Source organism: Tenrec ecaudatus, chromosome 18 (genome assembly GCF_050624435.1).
Source record: "Tenrec ecaudatus isolate mTenEca1 chromosome 18, mTenEca1.hap1, whole genome shotgun sequence".
NCBI lineage: Eukaryota > Metazoa > Chordata > Mammalia > Afrosoricida > Tenrecidae > Tenrec > Tenrec ecaudatus.
In genome coordinates this window covers 6,329,739-6,351,908 of record NC_134547.1, presented here as the reverse complement: position 1 = coordinate 6,351,908, position 22,170 = coordinate 6,329,739, and the positions used below count along the sequence as shown (strand labels likewise).

At 53.4% G+C, this 22,170-nt stretch overlaps 2 protein-coding genes and 1 pseudogene across 2 annotated transcripts; 1 reads left to right on the top strand and 2 right to left on the bottom strand.

The window, feature by feature from the left end:
- Positions 1-48: 48 nt before the first annotated feature.
- NKG7 (natural killer cell granule protein 7) lies at positions 49-2,631 on the bottom strand. Its single transcript, XM_075536573.1, has 4 exons — positions 2,222-2,631; positions 614-763; positions 395-529; positions 49-300 (listed from the first exon to the last, which is right to left on the bottom strand). Exons 1-4 carry the CDS (start codon positions 2,361-2,363, stop codon positions 242-244), a joined length of 486 nt encoding a protein of 161 aa, XP_075392688.1. The 5' UTR covers positions 2,364-2,631; the 3' UTR covers positions 49-241.
- A 7,845-nt stretch (positions 2,632-10,476) lies between these two features.
- On the top strand, positions 10,477-11,180 carry LOC142432242 (ATP synthase F(0) complex subunit C2, mitochondrial pseudogene; annotated as a pseudogene).
- A 5,156-nt stretch (positions 11,181-16,336) lies between these two features.
- Positions 16,337-22,170, bottom strand: LIM2 (lens intrinsic membrane protein 2). The gene is made up of 4 exons (XM_075537859.1): positions 21,996-22,170; positions 18,745-18,894; positions 17,224-17,358; positions 16,337-16,398 (listed from the first exon to the last, which is right to left on the bottom strand). Exons 1-4 carry the CDS (start codon positions 22,168-22,170, stop codon positions 16,337-16,339), a joined length of 522 nt encoding a protein of 173 aa, XP_075393974.1.

The following is a 22,170-nucleotide window of genomic DNA, read 5'->3' as shown; positions in this document are numbered from 1 at the left end:
GCTCAGAGGCTGGGCGAGCAAATGCTAGAATAACCAGACCCTGGCCTGTTTGGGTGGAAGGCAGGAAGGAACGTATCCTGGCAATCTTTCTGGGGCATGATGGAGGAACAGAAGAAATGGGGAGGGAAGGATGTAGGGGACACAGGGTCAGGTGGGCTGTGTCCCAACACCACCACCAGGGGCCTCCCAGAAGAAAAACAGCCCTCCAACACAGGGCAGCCCGCTAGCCTCGCCTTCCTGGTCACATGCTCTCGTAGCCATCCCGGCAGACGCGGCACAGGGCCCCCCCATTCAGGAGACCTGGGGTGGTCAGAGAGAGAGAGAGAGAGTGAGTGAGGTTAGCAGCTGCCCCAGCATCCCTCCCACACTCCCCGTGGAGTGGAGGCCCAGTTACCTGTACTGAGCAAGAGGCCAGCTGAGACCCAGCCCACGTAGAAGGACCAGTTAAAGGAGACTTGCCACTGGTGTGGCAGGCCAGTGCCCAAGATGTGGCTGGTGTACACGCTCATGGCCACGATCATGAAGATGGCTGGGGAGGAGGGTGAGAGAGAGCCCTCAGCAGGGATCCACTGGCCCCACCAGCCACCCAGCCCAGCCCCGAGTCCTTCCTCACCCGCACAAAAGGCTGTCACGGTGGTGGTGATGAATATGGCTCTAGTGGGGGATGACAGCCAGGGGATGAAGTGCCAGGCCAGAGCCACCAAGGCAATCAGACTGAACACGGCTGCCAGGACAATGAAGAACTCCGTCGTGATCATGAAGGCTGTTTGGAGAGTAGGAGGTGGCGGGGGGGTGGGGGGACCTGAATGCCTGTTCCCGTGGGTCACCTCCCCCTCAACACCCCCCCCCCCAAGGCCATGAGTTGACGTGTGTCTCCCCTCCCCCCTCCAGCACCTGCAGACCTTTGTTCGGAAAGGAGGTCTTGCTGGCTAAGTCAATGAGGAGACTAGGGAAAGTGCCGGGGAAGGCTGAAAGGGCTCCTATCTCCCCACCTGTTGTAGAACCAACACCAGACCTCCCTCCTGCCCCCCAGAGGGCACCCTCTTTAACAATACGAGCTCCGAGGCCCGGATGGCGGAGACTTCGTCCTAAGTACTTTGGGCACCTCGTGCGGAGAGAACAGTCCCTGGAGAAGGACTTTGTGCTTGGTAAAGGGGAGGGACCTCAAGGGGCTGGATGGACGCAGTGGTTGCAACCATGGGCTCAGGCCTCTGTGAGGACGGCCCAGGACCGGGCGGTGTTTGGTTCTGTTGGGCATAGATAGGGTTGCTATGGGCAGGACCGGCTCGGTGACACCTACTAGCCACAACCGGCCAAGAGGGGCATCTGGCTAAGGGTTCCATGACTAAGCATGAGTGTGACTCTGGTGGCCAAGACCCATCCAGAGGCACCTGGGAAGCTGGCCAATGTCCTTGGAAAGGCCACAGCCGTTGGAAACTCTTTAGGGAAGCGGTTCTGAACCTTCCTCAAGCTGTAACCCTTTCATACAGTTCCTCATGTGGTGGTGACACCCCCCCCCCCAACCATAAACTTATTTTCGTTGCTACTTCATTGCTCTCATTTTGCTAATGTGATGCATCGGGCGACCCCTGTGAAAGTGTCATTCGACACCCCAAAGGGGTAGGAGAGTAGGGGGACTCCCTTCTGGGTGATGTCCCATTGAAGGGCAGGACAGACATGGAGAGACAAGAGCCCTATGCGTGTGAAGGGCGAGGGAGAGGCAGGTCCCCAGTGGAAGACATTAAAATCCAAACTTAACCAAACTCGCCGCCATCGAGTTGATGCTGACTCACAGCAAGATAAGGATAGGGCAGAACTGCCCTGGTGGGTTTCTGAGACTGTCTACTCTTGCCAGGAGTAGAAGGCCTCCTCTTTCTCCCTCAGAGCAGCTGGTGGTTTCGAACTGTTGACCTGGTGGATCACAGCCCAATGCACCACCCCTGTGCCACCAAGGGCTCCTGAAGACAAGACATTCTTTTTCCATTTCATTTCTCCCACAAACTTTTTGAGAGATCCCTTGGCACTGGGACAAGCCAGGGGCTAGCGGAAGCTGGGAGCTTCCCTTGAAGGGAAGGATGATGCGGCACCGCTGCCAACACCATGAATTCCAGCCGCCAGGACTGTGAGAGAGAAGGCACTTTTGTTCCTCAACAAACCCCCACTTTGATGTCTTTGGCAATGGCGGTCCTCACCTACGAAGAGAAGCATCCAAGCCCCTTACCTGCCTGAGGACCTGTGGGCCAGAGGCCGTAGTGAAGTATGAAGCTGGGTCCCAGGAGCTCCACCCAAAAATGTGTGTTCATAGCGATCAGGTTCAACACCAGGCCCAGCACGTTGGTGAACAGGGCCAGAGAGCGGTTCATGGTGGCAGGTCACCAGTTGCAGGTCCCAAGTGCGATGGAAAAGGATCGTCACCCAATCTCCTAGGGTCTCCGGAACTGGCTGAGGCGACGGCAGCTGTGCACCTGGATGCCTGAGCCCTCTCCGCTCGGGGAGGGGGGCAGGGGGGGGAGAACAAAAGAAGATACTAGTCAACAAGCAGGGGCAACTGGGAGTCTTGACTTTTCGAGGAGGTGGGTGGCTTGGTTTCACACTGTTCCGGGCAGTGGACCTCTTTTTCACCACCCTCCTCCCTCCCTGCACCTGCGCACACACGAGAACCGCCCCCCCACACCCCCGCCCCCCAGGTTCTGGCTCCCCACACCGGGTGTGATGGGGGAGGGCGGAGGGTGTTGGAGGTTTGGGTGGCTGCCGGCTCAGAATTGCCTCTCCGCTCTCGCAGGCCCTGGGCCCGCCCCTTAGAGCCCTCCAGAGCTATATCGGGGAGGGCTTTTCCTGGAAACGACGAGAGAGGTTGGTTTGAAGGCTCCGTCCGGGGTGACAAATGAAGCCACAATGTCAGTGAGGTGGGAGGTGGGTGGGGGTGGCGTAGGGAGTTGGGGGGAAATGGCCAGTGCGCACAGTTGGGACTGAATCATGCTTTCATGTGTGTTCTGCAATTTCCCGATGTGGTGGGGCTCGGCGAGGGCGGGGCGGGTTGGGGGGAGTCTTGAGTCCCTGGTTTGGCCATCAGCCCAAGAGAAACAGGCAAATAAGAGAGAGGGGGGGAGATACAAGCACATCTTGTCCTGGAAGTGGACTGAGAAGGCAGCTCTGCTGGTGGTGTGGCCGCCAGCAGTGTGGACATCATCACCAGGATCTGGGTCCTCAGGGAAAGAAGGGGCCACTCCAGGACCCTCCTTCTCCCCTGGCCAACCCCTCACCTGTGAAGGTGCCACGGGCTGGGTGGAGAAGGTCCAGCCACCTGTGTTACCTCTATGCAGTGGTGGGGGTGGGGGTACCCTGGGGAGGGACTTCTGCCCTGATGGGCTAGGCTGGCCATCCCAGTACAGCTGCCCACGGGGAGAACCAGGAAGGAGCCAAGAGTCCTGGGTCTCTTCTCTATGGGAGACTGCTTTGAAGGATCCGTTCGACACCCGGACCTTCACCAGGGAAGTAGCATTCAGGGACAGCCTCCCAGAAATGGACGGAGGGCATAAGCCATAGGGGCAATCAGGCCCACGATGCCCCCCACCACCCCCGTGAAGGACAAGCTTTGGGAAGTCTGAGCTGTGGGTGTGGGATGAGGGGAGATTCCGAGTACAGACACCCCACCTTCATTCCAGCTCCCCCGTCACACACTACCCCATTCCCATCCCCTATTCTTATCCCCACTTCGCAACCATGTCTTCAACGCCAGCCCCAGGCCCACCCCCACCTCCAAATTCTCCTTCACCCACTTCCCACAGCACCGACCTCAGCACAGCCACTCCCACCTGGTTTCGCCTCCCTTCCAGGTCCAGGTGGGACCTTGTTTCCGATCTACCCAAATCCCCCCACTGCCCACGTACTCAGGCGTTACCTGTAGCTGCCTCCCATCGGGTCTCTGTACACATTGGCATCGCAAGCTGGCTAGAGGCCCTTGGTGCCTGCTGGCATGTATGCCTCCAGTGAGCGTGGATGGTCAGCAAAGGACACGAAGGTCGCAAAGCAGAAGCCGCTTACCCTGGCCTCAAGGCCATCCTGCTTATTTCCATCTGCTTTCTAGATGGGATTGGACAAGGGGCTGCCACAGCAAAACTCTGGGCTTCCCTTCCAAAGCTTTGCTTGATCTCCCAGGCCGTCCCTAGAGCCACTGGTGGACCTAGCTCGCCAACACTCTTGTCCAAGAACTCTTTTGGGTTTTTCTGAATCAACCTCAAAAATCACTTCCAGTTTGCTCCAGCCTCTTCCAGGCCTTGGGAATGTCTCGGTGGCATCTTCTTGCCAAAAGGCACCCTGAACATCACCATCCCGGGGAGACTGGACATCACCACTCCAGGGGGACTCCTGCCCTGTGTCCATTTCACCTTCATGGGCCGCATACCAGAGCATGGCAGCCTTTCAAGTCTTTGAACCAGATGGTGGTCTTTTATTTGGGGGCGGGGAGGTGGAGAAGGGGGATCTCTGAACTACAGTGAGGGAGGAAGCAGAGAGCCGGAGAAGAAATGGGAACCCCGGACAGGTAACATTGTACAAGCCCCTCGACGGGTCATAGTTTCTCCTGTGAGACTGAGGTCACTGGGTGGCTTCGCTACAGGAGGGGCACATCCTGTGTCATGTTTTTAAAACATCCTCATCTGCATGCCGCCCGGATAGACGGCAGGGTGGGCCGTGTCATGAGTCACCTGGTTGGCGCCCCGGTGGGAGAAAGCCAAGGGGTTGACATGAAAGGAGGCGGTTGTGAGGGGCCACTGACTCAGTCCTGACTCAGAGTGGCCTCCGACGCAAGGGAACACTGCCCGGCCGGCTGCGGTGATGAGCCGAGAGCCGGGAGGAAAGTGCATGTGGACAAATTCTCCACGCATGTATTGAAGGAGTCCGAAAGGCCTGTGGGGGTTCTGGAGTTGGTAAGACCCCGGATCGTGGCTTCGTACCATGAAAGAATCACACCGAAGCCCGGGTTTGTAATCCAGGTGGGGTTTTTTTTAGGCAGGATGGGCCAAGTTTCAGGTTTTACAGGCCCGAAGAGGTCCACAACTAGGCCTGAGCAACCACGTGGAAGAAAGCACCCATGGGTGTGGAACTGGGGTGGGGGCATCCTGGGAGCCCAGGAGCCCAGGAACCCCAGAGGCCGAGAGCCTGTGGTCCAAGAGGCTATGGCCCGAGTAGACCCTGACCGGGTACATGGGTGCCCACGCAAGAGAAGGACACCCTCCCCCTCTACCTGCCTCTGTCCCAAAGCATGCCCCCTGCCTTTATTCTAGCCCACCCCCTGGCTGGGGGAAGACGTGGTTGATGGAAGTGGTTGATCCCATTGGCTGAGTTAGGCCCACCTGGGTGATTTCATGAGCCTGGACCTCGTTTGGCCCGCCCAGGTGTACCTCCCACCTGGTTTCAGGGGGCCTTGAATATGAGCATGCTCAGTTTGGGGTCTTCATAGGTGTCTAATGGTTGCCTGATTTCTTTCCAACCTCCTCTATGGGGGCCTTTGGAGGCATGGGAGGGACAACCCCCCTGTCCCTAAGCTGGCTACCTAACAGCCTTCCCCCAATAGGGTCTGCCTCCCAGACTCCTTAAATTCGAGGGTCGAGAATTTGCACACATTCTTTTCCCGGGTTCCCTCCACACATCACCCTCACCCTCGGGCTAGCTGAGCCTATCGTTGCAGCCACTGTGTCAATCCATCTCATTGAGGGTCTTCCTGTTGTTTGCCGCCCCTCTGCTTCCCCAAGCATGGTGTTCTCCTCCAGGGTCTTGGTTCCTCCTGCTAACCTGCCGAAAGCACCCGGGGTGGATCTTGCCATCCTCACATCAAGGTTAAGAATGCATTTGCTCAGGCGGCCCCAATCCCAGCCACGTGGACAGCAGCCCCTCCCTCCAGGAGAATGTATTTCAGAGGACAGCACTGAAGTTGCAGCCCAGGGAGAGGGACATGTCTGGTATGATCAGAGCACATGGGAGCAAATGAAGGGGGAGGAAGAGAGAGTGGAGCACATCCTGGCCCACTAAGCCTTAATGACGATATTCCCGCTTAGAGCAGCCAATCCACAGAGACCACCATCTGGCCGGCTCCACTATGAGACACACATCCCTCACTGACCCATGCGCCTACAAGGGGACAACACTGGAGACACAGTGCGGGAATTGCGCCCCATCTGATCCCACCACACCGAGGCAAAACACTAAGGGCATGCAACAGAACTGCAAGGGGAACAGAGCGACGAAGTCCCCAGGGAATACCAGAAACAGACTTTGGGGCCAGGTCTTGGCACCCCATCAGATGACCGGAAGCACTCCTAAAGGCCAATAGTCCTTGAACTTTTAAAAAATGCTCAAATTTCAGGATTCAACTTGCGTGGCTCTAGGAGAGCTCCTTTTTAGGGTTGATGTCAGCGTCTGTTGTTGTGAGGTGGCAACAGGTTGGTTGTGACTCGGAGAGACCCATGTGGACAACACAAGGAAGCACTGCCTGGTCCTTTGCCAACCTCTCAGTTGCTTGTTAGGTTTGAGGCCATCATTGTAAGCACTGTATAAATTCATTCCCGCTAGGGTCTGGTACAGAGGTGGGGAACTGTCAGAGGAAACCAGCCTCCAACAGCCGAAGGGCCAAAGGTGCAAGTGTACGGTGGTGATATAGGAAGATGGAGAGTCAAGTCTTAGAGGATAATAGTAGGAGAGAGAGTAACTTTAGAGGAGTCAGACACGTTTATGGTCACATTTTATGGTCCTCTCGATGGAGCACGTGAAACTAGCACAAGTACGAGAGCTCTTTTAGTATTTTGAGACATTTACAGGTAGCCTTAAGACATGCATATTCAGTAGTTAGATATGTCACAAGTGGGTATAATCTACAGTAAGGTCCCTGGGCTCACAGGTGAGGAAACCTAATACCTGCATTGGGGGAAGATTCAAGGGGGGCTGGGTGTCACGGCAGCAAGAGGGAACAAAAGGATCATGTCTGCTTCTGTAGGGAGATAGAATCAACCCTGTGCTCACTGTAAGGCAGCACAGCTGTTCAGGGGAGAATCTGTGGGAACGATCTTTAAAGCAGGATCATGGACGTGGACTTTACCTCTAACTGACCAAAGTGGAGGCTTTCCTACCGTGAAAGACCAGCTTTCCAGATTCCCTCTGTGATAAGTTAGGAAATATAGCTCTTGTCCTATTTCCCTCAATATTAGTTTCCCTCAGGGAACTCCCAGCCCTTGGGCTGACTAAGGCCCATGAAATTATCCGTTCCAGGTAACATCGCATGCCTCACCAACAAGAAGCCGTTCTGGCCATCACTCGAGAGGTGAGTTAATTAATTGTTTGACCAGTAGGGCCCGTGAAGGGTGTTATAAATCTCCAAATGGCCCCTGGCAAAAAAGAAAGCAAGCCCCGTTACATGTACCCATTGGAAAATACATTCTCACTCTCAGTCCTGACATGGGACGAGGAGCCCCTGTGTCCCGCTGTCTGTCTGTCTTTAATATTTTCCTAAATCACAGTCATTCCTGAGGACTCAGTAGAGAGTTGTGGCTCCGTACCCCGAGAGGCAAGTTACAAGACTATGTGTCAGAAGTTGGACTGCAGGCTTCTCCTGACTCTCAGAGCTGAGGGGGCTGATAAACCCCAAATCATCATGGAGATCACCAGGCTGGTAGCTGCGGAGGTGAATGAATCCACTGTCAACTCCCAGGACTGGCAATAATGACAGGCCATTGGGTCAAGTCCAAAGAACTGGAGTTCAATGAGGCAAATGCTGGCTCTAGATCCAGCAGAAAAAAGCAAACAACTTTCCCACACCATTCACTTATATGGGAAGCAGGCCACACACCCCAGGGGAAAAAATTTCCTTTTAGATGATGGTATCAAGGCTGTGACCCGGGTGAGGGTGTGGTATCTCACCCTAATCTCCTTAAACAGATTGGTTGTGATAAAATTGTGTTAGGTCCGGTCCAGGGGGATGAGCAGGTGTTAACTGCCAAATCGCTGAGAATCCTGGCCCAGCCAGGTTGACACAGAGTCTTGGCTATCACACAATCCTTGGAGTCCCTGGGCTTTAGAATGACGTCTCCAATGTCTTCCAGTAGTAGCTGTCTTCCCCACCCCCACCCCACTTGTCCACTTGCTGGTCTCTTCTCTACTTCATTATCTGTCTCTTTGTATTGCTCAGCAGTTAGCAAACTTAGGCCACGTTTGACACCCATATGGCCTCATGAACATGACTAAAAAAAAATATCAATTTCCAAATAGATTACATCCACAAGGAGAAGGGTCAGGTGTCCAACACATTTTTGGAGGGGACAAAATCCAACCCATGCTGTTGACCTATTGTATCTGGTCTCTAAAAATAGCCCAACCAATCAAGGTGTTATGGGCAGTGGGCAACTGGAAAGCAATGGTGCCATTGTTCACTGAGGTGGGAGAAGCTGGTATGAAGAGGGAGGGAGGGCAGGAGCTTAATGTTGAGCACTCCATGTTTGATATGTCCATTCTTTTCCAGGTGGAAATGTTGAGTAGACACTTGGATATATGAGACTGCTGCTGTAATTATAACAATAACCGTTATGATTTCTAGCATAAGCCCCTATAAATTTGGCCTCTTGAATGAGCTTCTAAATATTTCTATTTAAATAGGTGTCACGAAATCATTATTAGAGACGGTCCCCATGGCCATTAATATTAGAGTAAGCTGCTAGAAAGACCATACTATTATTCGAAGAGGTCATGCGAAGTCTTAGATCTATAAATGTAAATTTTATTAGTGTAGGCTCTAGTACGTATTCTTCTCATTAAATGGACCATGCCAAAGGGTCTTAATTCACAGCGCACCCAAACCAAACCTGTTGTCATTAAGTGGATTCTGACTTATGGTGGACACTGTGAGCCAGAGCACCAAAGCCTCTGTGTTAGTCTGGGTTGACTAGAGAAACAAAGCCAGACACACTTATGTAGTGTATAAGAAAGAGTTTTGTAAGTAGTTGCATGTTAAGAAAACCTCTCAGCCCAGTCCAGATCAAGTCCACAAGTCTGATATTAGCCCGTATGTGTGAAGATCCACAGGAAAATCTTGTGGATCCAGTGGCAGTGGAAGCATCTCAGCACTGGCACGGATCTCCACGTGGCTCCTTTAGCTCCAGGGCTCTGGTTCCATCAGCGTAGCTCCATGTGGCTTGTCAACAGGACGATGAAATAAAGTATAAGAGTCTGGCCTTCCCGTGAGCTGTTTATCTCCACAGCACCTTCAAATGAGGTCATCAAGCTGCGACCTGATTGACAGGCTAAACTCCACCCCTTCACTCTGAATAGTCTCAAGTTGACACCAGATTAGGTAATTACCCCAGCCCCTGGAGGGTTTCTGAGACCACTCTTTATGGGAACAGCCGCTACTACATTTCCCCCCAACACTGATGGGTCATAGCTAACACCCAATCAGTTCCCAGCTGACTGCTTAATTATTCGATCCCAAACCACTTCCATTGAGTCAATTCTGAGTCATTGTGACAGAGTAGAACTGTTTGTAGGTTTGAACTGCTGACCTTGCAGGTAGCAGCCCCCATGAATAACCCACACAGGCTTACTTCATTGTCTGGAAGACACAAGGTAAATCCCATGGCAGTGGGCATGATGTTCGGTCCACCAGAGAAACTCTAGTCCTGCTTCTCAGCACTGACTTATCATCCATGGGGTAACTAGTACGCTCCACACCCATGTAGTTTGTAAGGGGCCAGAGATAGGACACGTTCACACCCATTCATTCACAAACACACCACAGCAACCCAGAGTTAAGCCAAAGTTGATTTTCGCACAGGGTGAATTCACAAGAGATTAAGCAGGTCACCGGGAGAGGTGAGGGCGACACTCTCAGCACAGATATGATACGCTTCTAGAGCTGAGAATAAGTGGGTCTCCCTAAGTGAGGTGGTGAGACACAAGGGGGTACGTTGTCTTGGGGGCGTGAGGGTGGCTTATAGTTTTGAAAGGGCAATTTCAATGGGGAGGGGCACTGCAGCTCCTGATGGGTCAGGCTGTGTGTTAGGCCGGGTTGAGGACAGAATCCAATCGAAAGACACTCATCTGTGTGTAAGAAAGGGCTTTATATCAAGAAAGCATCCCAGACCAGTCCAACCCAAGTCCATAAATCCAAAACTAGTACATCAATCCCCCTTCAGACTCACAAAGCCACGATGATGCAGAATGCAGGAAGATCACAGGCTGGTGGGTGCAGAATGCTGTGGATCCAATGGCGGTGGGTGACAGCATCGTAGGACACCGGCAGCTGTCAGGGTCAGCCAGCAGGAAGGTGAAGGCAGAGAGGCAAGGGGAGTTTCCCGGGACCCTCCTTATGAGAAGGCCACACCCACAAGGAGGCACCACCAGGCTGTGGCCTGGTTGACAGGCTAAACTCCACACCTTACACTTTTATATATCTTCAAGTTGACATGGAATTACATAACTGTCACAGGCTGCTTTCTCATTAGTTAGGAAGTTTGTCCTTGGGTCTCCTACATATATCTTTCTAATTTGTGTCAGGCGACAATTGGGCGTCAGGATGTGGCCAGTCTTATCTCAGGCTGTACATCTGGATGAGCTGTTTTAGGATGCCCACTGAGCCTGACCACAGAGTTGAGACACTTAATAGGCTTGTTATCTTTGGGCCTGTGGTAATTACATAATCTGTTGTCAATTTGAGACGATGAAGAGTGAATTGGGTCTTCTCTGCTCTAGGAGCAGCACACCTGTCACTGCCCCTCATCCCCTAAAACTATACGCCTGCGCCAGATTCGTCTCCACCCCTTCCCTGATCAGGAGCACCTCCCAGCTGCTGGGTCGACCACTGTCCATATTGGTGCAGAAACACCCGAGACGCTGACCGATGAGCACTTCAGAAGCTGGACAGCCCCACGTTCCCTGACCTCGCTCATCCCTGATCGCAACTTCCAAACCAGCACCGTCTCAAGAGACATTTACACAGCCACCAAGTTCATTGGGGCCGGGGCTGCCACAGTTGGAGTGGCAGGCTCTGAAGCTGGCATTGGGACTGTGTTTGGGAGCCTCATCCTTGGTGATGCCAGGACCCCTTCTCGGAAGCAGCAGCTCTTCTCCTGTGCCATCCTGGAGGCCACGGGATTTTCTGCCTGATGGTGGCCTTCATCATCCTCTTTGCCGTGTGAAGGAGCCTTCTTCACCTCCCGTAGCTCTCTGTCCCACGTCTCGTCTGCCCTAGATGTTGCTTTCCTTGTACCTCCCCAGGCAGCCCAGGGAAAGAAATTGGCTCAAGGTTTGACAGAAGGAAGACAAATAGAGTGTATCAATAAAGAAAAAGAAGAGGGGAAAAAAAGTGTGAATGAGTGGAGTTTAGCCTGTCAGTCAGACTTCATTTGGAGGTATTAAGGAGATAAATTGATCGCTGGACGCGGGACACATAGATTCTCCCTGCAAGGCATTACTGATGACAAGCCTCCTGGAGCTGTGCGAAGAGTCCTGGAGCTGGTGAAGCCACGTGGAGACCCACGCCAGCACTGAGATGCTTCCACCGCCACTGGATCCACAAGACTTTCCACCCACTGGCCTGTGATCTCCCTGCATTCAGCATCATTGCATGGCTGCGTGAATCTAAAGAGGAATTTATGGACAAGTATCAGGCATATGGGCTAATATCGGACTTGTGGACTTAATCTGGACTGGGTTGGGCTGTTTTCTTCATGTACAAATACTCTTTGATATAAAACTCTCTCTTACACACATGTGAGGTCTATGAACTTATTTCTCTCGTAAACCGGGACTCACACGGGCCCATTGTTTATTCCCATAACCTGCAGAAGGCTTGCTCCATTGGCAGATAACCCTCCACCTTCTTTAGCAAACAGAGCCATTCATTCTCTTGGCAGCTGCTCATTGGCATCAGCTCATTGAATGAACTCATGAATGAGGAAGGAGTGAGGTCACAAATGGTACAAAGGGAGGTGAAGGGCCAGAGCTTGTGTGTCTAGTTCGGTTGGGCCTGTCCAGGGCAGGGGTGAGAAGGCTGGAAGAGCAGAGTGGACATGGGATGAGGTGGGTCCAAAACTCAGCCCAAACTCACGGCCCTCGAGTCGATTCCCATTCACAGTGATCATATAGGGCCGAGCAGAGCTGCCTCCGTGGGTTTCCAAGACCGTAAATCCTCATGGGGCAGAAGGCCTTGTGTTTCCCCTATGGTGGATGGACAAGGAGGTTCTATTTCTGCACTTAAAAAAATCACTTTATTGGGGGCTCTTACAGCTCTTATCACAATCCATGCATGCATCCATTGGGTCAAGCACATTTGTACATATGCTGCCATCATCATTCTCAAAACATTTGCTTTCTACTTGAGCCCTTGGTATCAGCTCATTTCTCCCCCCTCCCCCATGAACCCTTGATAATTTATATACATTTTATATCTTACACTAACCAATGTCTCCCTTCGCCCACTTTTCTGTTGTCTGTCCCCCAGGGAAGGGGTTCTATGTAGATGGTTGTGATCGGTTCCACCTTCCCCTTCCCCTCCTGGAAATATTTACAGGAATAGAATTCCTTTTCTCCCATGGAGCCGCTGGTGGTTTCAAACTGCTGACCTTGAGCTTAGCAGCCCAATGCATAACCACTACACCACCAGGGCTCCTATTGTGCACATTTTTTGACCTATCATGTAATCCCAGGTGAGGTCCTTTAGGGTCCCTGAGGCATCCAGAGGCACCATGGAAGAAAGTTTTGGTGATCAATTTCCCCAAAAAGCAGACACCAAATGCTCTGGGGAGCCAGGTTCTCCACTGGGGCCCAGGGAGGGAGTCCGCCCAAGTCAGACCCAACTCAACGACAACCCTTTTCTATTGTTGCTGTTTTGTTGTTGTTGTTTGGTCGATTCTGTTTTGGTTTTACAATAGAGCTTTATGGATCGTAGTACATTCACAGATTTTGAAAGGATCATTTCAGGCTGAAGCAACTTCATCCACCTACTCCGAGAGACAGCTGCACCCACCGAATTCAATGCCATGCCCACTCCTTTGTTCATTCCTCTTTCTCTCTTCTCCCCCCTCAACGTCCTCTCTCAGATGTCGTTCCGGGGAGAGTGTGTCCTCCTCGTAGGTGGCCCACTGCTCTTTAGGCAAGATCCGTTGCCTCAGGGTGAGATCCAGCCCCCACCGCCCAAATGTGCCCAAGAAGCCAAGGAGGCAGGGAAGACAGAAAGGGGGGCGCAGGGGACTCAGCTCTATTCTCAGGAGAAGAGCCCAGAGTTTACTCAACAAAGGGCCTTTGTACTTCTTGAGTCATGCCTCTCAGTTCAGCATACATTCCAACCAAAGGCACCCATCTTGGCATTCCAGGCATTCCAAGGGAATTCTTTAAGGGAAGCACAAGGCATACAAGAGACTAGAGGAGCAAACATTCTTTGAGATAAGCGTACTTCCCTTGTGTATGTGAGGAGTCAGGCGTCTGTAGAGGAGACAACTTTATTTGAGCATTTCTGGGGGGCGGGGGCGGGGCACAGCTGTGCAGCGGAGAAGCGTCCTTCCCGGAATATTGTGCATGGATGCACAATATCTTTCCCCATATCTTTGACGGCGGAGGCATGCCTCTCGCTAGGGACAGCGTGCCAAGTCCTGTGGTCACGAGTGCTGGGAGCAGGCCACATGCACTTCCTCCAGGGCCTCAGTTTCCCACACCAGGCTGTGTTCATTGTAAAGGTTTCGGGAAGCCTTCTTATGGCTTCTTGGATGTCTTCCTTCTTGTGTCTCGTGCCATCTCCCATTCACCCAAGTTCATCGAACCCCGCAGTCGTGTAGTACCATTTTCAAATGCTGTCACCCACTGGCCCGAGGCAGCAAGGTTGGACCTGCTCACCCTCTGGACCGCCCCCACCAAGAGCGAAGTGTTGCCTGCTGGATCGTTGCTGGATTTCTTCCTCTTTGCCTTTCTTTCTTTCCTTCCTTCCTTCCTTCTTTCTTTCTTAATCCTACCTATCAGATATCTTTAAAGGGCTAAGGCACCAAGGTGCCGCTTTGCGGAGTCAGGTGTACCTGGACCCAAGCCATGCTATTTTCAGTCACCACCTACATGACGAACAGCTGAGCAGAAAAGAAAGAAAACCAAAAAGAATAGGGATGCTTTTGCAGGATGGTGTTGACGAAGCGGATGGAAACACCGGCGGCCTTCCGGAAGAACCAACACATCTGTCTCGGAAGAAGCGCAGCCAATAGACCGCACTTAGCCGTGAGGGAGGGTGGCGAGACTTGGTCTCCCCGTGTCTTAGACGTGCTGTCAGGAGGGACCAGACCCTGGAAGAAGACATCATGCTTGGTGAAGTGGAAGGTTGGTGATGGAGAGGAAGGGAGGGACACAGTGAGCTGGAGGAAGGCAGTGGCTGTAACAACGAGCTCAAAGGGAACAATGATCGTGAGGATGGAGAGGTGTCAGAGGAAGCCAGCCTCCAACAACCGAAGGGCCCACAGGCCCAACTGTACGGTGACAGTATATAAAGATGATAGTTATGTCATAGAGGATAGGAAAGATAGGAGAGAGAATGAGTACAATAAAGGAGTCAGACACATTGTGTGGTCGCATGCTCACCTCAGCCCCTCTTGATGGGTCACGTGGAACTGGAAGAAGTGAGAGAGAACCTTTACTAGCTTGGGATATTTATAGGTAGTCATCAGACATGCATATTGATTAGTTCCGTGCGTCACAAGGTGGGTGGTATCTACATTAAGGTCCCTCAGCTCACAGGTGAGGAAACCTAATACCTGCAGTGGGAGAGGCATGAGGAGGGTTGGGTGACACAGCGGGAAGACAGAGCAAAAGGATCGTGTCTGCTTCTATAAAGCTACCGGCTGCACAGCAACCAGCCATGTGCTTCTATGGGGTAACTTTAAGGTGATACTATGATGGGAGGATATGGTGGGGAGCAATAGCAATGATGAGAATGTGATTGGGACTCACCTCCAACTCACAAGGGCGCAGGCCTCCCTCCACCCCAGATACCCAGCCTCTCAGACTCCTCAATATATGCGACTGTAAGGTCTCTCGAATGGGTCATACCTCAGTTCTTGGCTTCACGTGAGAAAGAATTCACACTGAAGCGCGTTGGTCATCCTAGTGAGTTTTTATGGAGGACGGGAGAAGTTTCAGGTTCTACAGTCTCCAAAGAGTACGTGCAATTTCAGGGAAGTGGGCTGAGCCACATCGAAGCCATGCTGGGGCTCACAACTGGTCCACCTTGAGGAATAGTGCACCCTCACGTGCGGAGGTGAGGCCAGAGAGGGCCCTGGGGGACGAGCCTAAGAGGAGGAGAGACCCCAAGTAGGCCTGCGCAGGCACACCCCACCCTCTGACCAGGAACCGGGTGAAAAAGACCAGCCTTCCACTGCCAGAGTATTTCACACCTCTGGCTGGGGAGGCGTGGTTGATGGTATTGGTTGCCCCCATTGGCTGTGTTGAGCCCACCTGGGTGATGTCATGGGCCCTGGCCTAGTTTGGACCGCCCAGGTGTACCGCCCAGCCGGCTGGGGGCTTGAATTCGAGCATGCTCTGTTAAGGGGTCCTCCTAGGTGGCTAATGGTTGCCTGGTTTCCTTCCCAACCTCTTCTAGGGAGCCTGTACAGGTATGGTAGGGTCAACCCCTGTCCCTTTCCTGGCTACCTAAGAAGACTAAAGGATGCATAATTATACACTCTGCTCCCCACCGAGGGGGACCCGGCAGGGTTGCCTTGTTTCATGCCGGGTCGCTATGAGTCCGAATCGACTCGACAGCACCTGGCGGCGGCAGCAGCAGCAAAAACCACCAAGCCGAAACAACATCTGTTTCTCAGAAGTTTCTCCTGACGGGGTGCACCCTCTGGGCCAGCAATGTGTGCTGATTTCCCACTGTCCCCATCCCTGCAGGAACTGAGAAACAGAGCGGCCATCAAGTAGCTCCGCGCCCCTCCCTGTGCCCACACTCACCTCTGGTTTTCGTTGTTCCCCCCAACACCGCCCCCCCCTCGCAAACCTTCACAGATTCACACGACAGTGGTTTCACTTCGCTTTTATTAAACCTCCAAGTTTGCTCTATGGGATAATTCCGTTTCTCAAACGTGCCCCCCACTCCCCACCCCACTGGGGAGGTGGGTCTTGGGGCTTCTCAACGTTCTTCTCCTTCCACCTTGGGACACGGGAGTCAGGAGCCTGCATTTCGAGCATAGGGTTGAGCCCCATCATCTCCCCCAAACCCCGAGGAACTGAAAACCCAGGCCCCTACTCCCCTCCCCTCTTCGTCCAAGACTCCCATTAAATTTACAGGTGATGCTGGGGCTCTCTATCGTTTGGGGGCTCAATGGGAAGTGGACTGGCGCTGACACTCATGCATCCGGTAGGCACACATGTAGAAAATCCCTGTGTGGACAGAGATGCCAAGTGACCCTCTGCTCTGCTCATGCCCTGTTATCAACCCACCCCACCCCCTGTGGGACACAAACACTGAGGGAAACAGGACATGGACTAGATTCCCTAACTTATCACAGAGGGAATCTGGAAAGCTGGTACTCCACGGTAGGAAAGCCTCCACTTCGGTAAGTTAGAGGTCAAGTTCAAGTACACGATCCTGCTTTAAATATCATTCCCGCAGATTCTCCCCTGAACAACTATGCTGCCTTCAAGTGAGCACAGGGTTGATGTTATCTCCCTACAGAAGGAGACATCCTGTTGCTATCTCTTCCAGCCTTGTCGCCCAGCCCCCCATGCCTTCCCCCAATGCAGGTGTGGGGTTTCCTCACCTGTGAGTTCAGGGACCTTACTGTAGATTCCACCCACCTTGTGATGTATGCAACTATTGAATATGCACGACTGCCTATAAATATCCCAAGAGAGTAAAGATGTTCTCTCTTTTCTCCCACCTCCGCGTGGACCCCCGAGAGGGCTTGAGGTGAGCATGCCACTATGAACTGTGTCTGACCCCTTTATTGTACTCTCTCCTGTCTCTCTTATCCTCTCTGACGTTGCTATCATCTGTGTATGTTATAACTGTACAACTGTGCCTACCAGCTCTTGGGTTGTTAGCGGCTGGTTTCCTCTGAGAACCCCCTTCCTCCCTCGCTAACCAGGGCCCCTCTCTGGCTCCTCAGTGCTGGGTGGTAAGGCCGGATCTTCTCACCCCTTGAAGTGCCACCTAGTCTTCCCCAGACACACACCCTTCTGCTCGCTTCCCCCAGCCCCGGGTACCTGCGAAGAAGGTCATGAGCAGGGACACCCAGCCCAGGATGTAAGACCAGGAAAAGCGCCAATCTCCGAAGCGGCGGCCCAGGAAGCTGACGGTGACCCCGGTATAAATGGCCAGAGCGAGGAGGATAAAAAGAGCTGGAGAGAGAGGGGCAGGGGGGTGGATGGGTGGGGACACAGGGATATGCGGTGAGGTGGAGGGTAGGTAGAGAGTTGGAGGTGGAAACAGGGATGGGGTGAGTTAGGGGTAAGGGCAGGGTTGGAGATGAAGAATGGGGGAGAGGGTGGAAGAGTGGGTGCCTGATAGAGGGTACGGGGTGGGTGGGGGTGGAATGGGATAGGGTTGGACTTAAAAGCAGATATGGAGTTCAGGTTGGTTGAGGATTAGGGAAGGCATGGAGTTGGGAGAGGGGATGAATAGAAGGTGAGGGCGGGGCTGGAGGTGGGTGGGAGTGGATGTGGACACAGAGTTGAGGATGGGCATGGGATGCGATGGAGAAAGGAGGTGGGCTCGATTGGGTAGGGTTGGAGGTGAGGGTGGGTGAGTTGAAAGGGGTAACAATGAGGGTTAGAGGGTAGATGGGGTAGGGTTGGAGTTATAAACAGATAGAGAGTTGGGGGAGAGGGTGAGATTGGATCGAAGGTAGAGTTGGGAGGTGCATGAATGGGGATGAGAGAGGTGGAAGTTATGGTTGGGGTTGGAGATGGGGCAGAGGTGCGTTACGTAGAGGTAAGGTTAGAGGTGATGATGAGGGTGTCTGAGATGGTTGAGGTTTATTGTGCCAACACATGTGGGGTTAATTGAAGGGCAGAGAGATAAATGGCTTGGTAGCCTTGCCTTTCTAGTTCTTGGGACTCTTGATTTCTGATGGCCAGACCAGGGTGCAGCTGCCTTAGTCAGTTCCCTGATTCAGCTGGCAAGACTCACTTCCTGCAAGTCATCCGTGTGGAGAAGTCTCATGGATCTACCCCGATGCAGCCCTGGGTGCTGGAGCAGCCGTGTGGAGACCCTTGCCAGTGCTGAGATGCTTACAGGTTCACTGATTCAGCTTTCCTCCTGCAGTTGGCATCATTGCGTGTGTTTTGTGATATGGAGGAGGACTTTGTAGATGGGTGTTAGACATATGGGCTAATGTTAGACCTATGGGCTTGGGCAGCACTGGGTTGGGATGCTTTCTTAATGTACACTTACCCTTTATATAAAACTCTCTCTTATACATATGAGTTTCTGTGGGTTTGCTTCTCTACTGTACCCAGACTAACACAGTGTCATAAGTGGGAGTCATCATGAGTAGGTAATAGATTTGGTTGGGGGCTGAAGTAAGGTTGGAGTTAGGCATAGACAGGAAGTTGTATTTGGGGTGGGGTGGGGATTAGGGTGGAGGAGGGTTTGAACGTCGGAATGAGAAGGGATGAGTAAGAGGTGAAAAGAGTGAGGGGTGGTGATTGGTTTGTACTTGGAAAGGGGCAGGGAGTTAGGGGTAAGGGTAAGGAGAAGGTGAGAGAGAGGGTGGATCCACTCACTTGAGACGAAAAACATGATGCCCGCAGAGAAGGGTCTGGAGAGGCGGGTGAAGGTGGGCTGCTGAGCGAAGGCCAAGATGCCTAAGATGATGCCAGAGGTGGCGCCCAGGACTGACAGGATCATGAAGGCCCGGGTGGCATTCCAGTACGCTGTGGGACAACATCATGGTCACCCCAGTGCTTACCCTGCCGCCCCAGCTCTTCCCTCACCTCCTTGCAAATGTCCTCTCCTTCATCTACCAAACTCCTATTCATCCTGCAAAGCCCACTCCGCAGTCCCCTCCTCTAGGAAACATGCCTTGACTCCCCACAGGCATCATCCTCAGTATCTCTTTGCCTATAACCCCTCCAACCTGGTGGCTCAGCTGCTCACCAAGAGAGAGAGAGAGAGTATCAGTTCAGACCCACCCAGCAGTTCCATGGGAGGAGAACCTGGTGAGCTGATCCTGCAAAGATGGAAGCCTTGGAAACCAAATGGGCCCTTCTACTCTGCCACACGGCGTTAACTACAGTTGAACATTGATGGCACCCCCAAACAACCCTCTAACCTGAAGACAGGGACACAGGTGATTCTGAGGTTCACCCATGGCACTCCTCATTTGATTTATATACACAGACATCAAGAGATGTTTGGTGTTGGATACATGGATGGATGGATGGATGAATAGATGATGGATGGGTGGGTGGGTGGATGGATGGATGGATGGATGAATAGGTGATGGATGGGTGGGTGGATGGATCGGTGGGTGGAAGAGTACATGAGTGGGTGGATGAATGGGTAGATAGATGGATGGATAGGTGGGTGGGTGGGTGGAAGAGTAGATGGGTGGGTGGATGGATGGATGGACCGGTGGGTGGGTACGAGTATCTACTCATAGATACTTAAGTTCCAAAGCTTCCTACTCTTGGATTTGACTTGACTGACTCTGGGAACCCCCAGGACACCTCTCTGCCCCAACACAGAGCGCGAATCCCGGCCTGGAAAAATACAGAAGCTTTGGATCTTTTCGTGAATGAGTCCTGGCGGTGTGGTGGATTGTGCATTGAGCTGCTGACCACAATGTCAGCACTTTCGAAATGAACAGGGGCCTCCCCAGGGAGAAACCTTTCTACTCCGAGGAAAGCGTTCACAGTTGTGACAGCCCACAGAGGCAGTGCGACCCTGCCCCGTGGAGCCGCTGTGAGTCGGGGTCCACTTGACAGCGGTGCGTGAGTGAGCCCTTGCGTGCTGCGGTCTGCCGACTTACGTGAACTTCCTGCTGATTTCCCCGTGGATCCCTCTGGGCGGTTAGTCTGGAAACCTTAGGAAGGGGGCATGCAATAGCCCGTTGCATTCTTACGGTTGTGCTCACGCAAGAGTGGAAACCTCAAATGCCTGTGAGGTCCAGTTGCAGCTGCAAACTAGGGAAGGAGCTGGGGGTGGGCTGGGCTGAGGGAACACACTGTGGGAAGGGGGTACACAGAACCCCCGTGGCAGCTCTCAACAGAGTACGGCCACCTCTCTCTTTCTCTCCCTGCCATCCAGTGGGTTTGAGATGCCTAGCAACCCTACAGGACAGGGTAGAACTCCCCCCGTGGGTTTCCGAGACTGTACCTCTTGATGGGCAGATCGAGCCTCGTCTTTCTCCTGTGGAGCGCCTGGTGGTTTCGAACGGCTGGCCTTGCGGTTAGCAGCCCAGCTCATGACCCACTGGGTCACTATGGATCCTTCTGCCTGCCTCTGAGAGCCATCTTTAGAGAATACCATCCCTGTTCAGATGACTGGGTGCTTTCTGTCTCCTGACTGGTGAACACAGTCTATTGGAAAGGGACATCAGCAGCTGACACTGGTCAGGAGGGAAGGTGGCCAGGACCAGGGGTTGAGGAGTGGCTGGCATGGATGGAAATGGGCCCCCCTTCCTGCAAAGAGAGGTTGAAGAGCTCACCCCGGCACCTGTGCGAATGATGTTTGAGAAAACGAGGATTTTATTTTCTCCCCCCTTGGTTAGCAGGCTCGGCCACTCACCGAAAGGTCGGCTGTTAGAGCCCCCCCCCCCTCCCCAGCAGACTCATGAGGCCATCCACGGTTGTACAGAACACAGCCGTGGACCTGGGATCCGGTTGTATTCTGTCCTGTGTGGCTCGCCATGAGTCAGAATCCACTTGGTGGTGATGGGCTTGGGGGGGTGGAAACGTATTTCTAAGGAGCGTGTGTGTGTGTGTGTGTGTGTGTGTGTGTGTGTGTGCTGTAGTGATACACGCAGTGTTAGCTGGGAGGTCGCCCCTGGACCCCATCCAGCTGCTCTAAGGGAGAGATGAGACTGAGTTCTCTGGTGAAGCCTTGGTATCTCACAAGGACAGTGGCTACTAAGGCCTAGGGCAGGGCTTGGGGGGTATCCAGGGCAAGGGCCTGACCTTATCCTGCCAGGGAGCTCACGCCCACTCCTAGCCACCCTACAGGGCAGGGTCCAACCACCCCTGTGGGTCTGCCCCAGACTGTAACTCTGTACGGGAGTAGAAAGCCTCGTCGACCATGCGGAGTGCCTGGTCAGTTCGAACTGCTGACTTGGTGGGTAGCCGCCTAGCACGTGACCCACTATATCCATGCCACCTCCCTCCTCTGAAACCCTAAACCCACGGCTGGCTGTGGAGCCCGTTTATGACTAAGAGCAGCCCCTGAGCACAGAGCCCCAGTGCCCCCGCGGGGTCTCCGAGGCTGTAACATCTGGCTGTGCCCCAAGCCGACTGCCACCTCTTTCTTACTCGGAGGAGCTGGGGGTGGGGGGTGGGGGTTGAATCAGCCGCCCTTTGTTTGGGCTGCTTAGTGCTTCAACCACTGAGCCACCAGGATTCCTTGTAACACACACACACACACACACACACACACACACACCAGTGCCCTCACTAATTGAGCTACAAACATCGTTGGAACCATAATGGGGCACATTCCATGCTGGTGACCTTGGGCCGGCCCCTTTCCCTCTCTGAGCCATGAGGTTCTACGCCTGGAAAATGCCTTCCAGGCGGCAGATTCTGAGCTGCACGTGGTGAACCTGAGACCCTGGCTCTGAGCCAGTCTGGAGTCTCACGGGGACCTTGGTTTTGACCTCCATGTAGTGAATCTGGGACCCCAGTTCTGCGCTGCATGAACCTGGCATGGACCTGGGACCCCAGATGGTGAGCTACATGAGGTACACCCAGCACCCTGGTTCTGCCCTGCATGTGCTGGGCCTGGGTCCCCAGCGATGCCCACCCCCTGCCCCGGCGCTCACCGATGCTCTCTGTCTGCAGGTAGCACTTGGAGCCCAGACAGTACCGCCACAGGCCCTGGTGGGCAAAGGACCCCGAGAGCCGGTACTGCATCCAGTGGTCAGTGGCGGTGGCCACCACCATGAGGATGGTCCCAACCCAGGCGCAGAAGAGGCCGCCACTCATGAAGCTGTACAT

Bases quoted from the DNA above. Each gene is read 5' to 3' on its own strand.
- LIM2 (XM_075537859.1), bottom strand. From the start codon at position 22,170: ATGTACAGCTTCATGAGTGGCGGCCTCTTCTGCGCCTGGGTTGGGACC. The intron at 17,359-18,744 runs GTGAGTGGATCC...CTCTCTCTCCAG, and splicing joins CATCATGTTTTTCGTCTCAA to CTCTTTTTATCCTCCTCGCT. The intron at 16,399-17,223 runs GTACCCGGGGCT...CTGTCCACACAG, and splicing joins GCTCATGACCTTCTTCGCAG to GGATTTTCTACATGTGTGCC.
- NKG7 (XM_075536573.1), bottom strand. From the start codon at position 2,363: ATGAACCGCTCTCTGGCCCTGTTCACCAACGTGCTGGGCCTGGTGTTG. The intron at 764-2,221 runs GTAAGGGGCTTG...CTCTCCAAACAG, and splicing joins GCCCACAGGTCCTCAGGCAG to CCTTCATGATCACGACGGAG. The intron at 301-394 runs GTAACTGGGCCT...TGACCACCCCAG, and splicing joins TGGCCTCTTGCTCAGTACAG to GTCTCCTGAATGGGGGGGCC.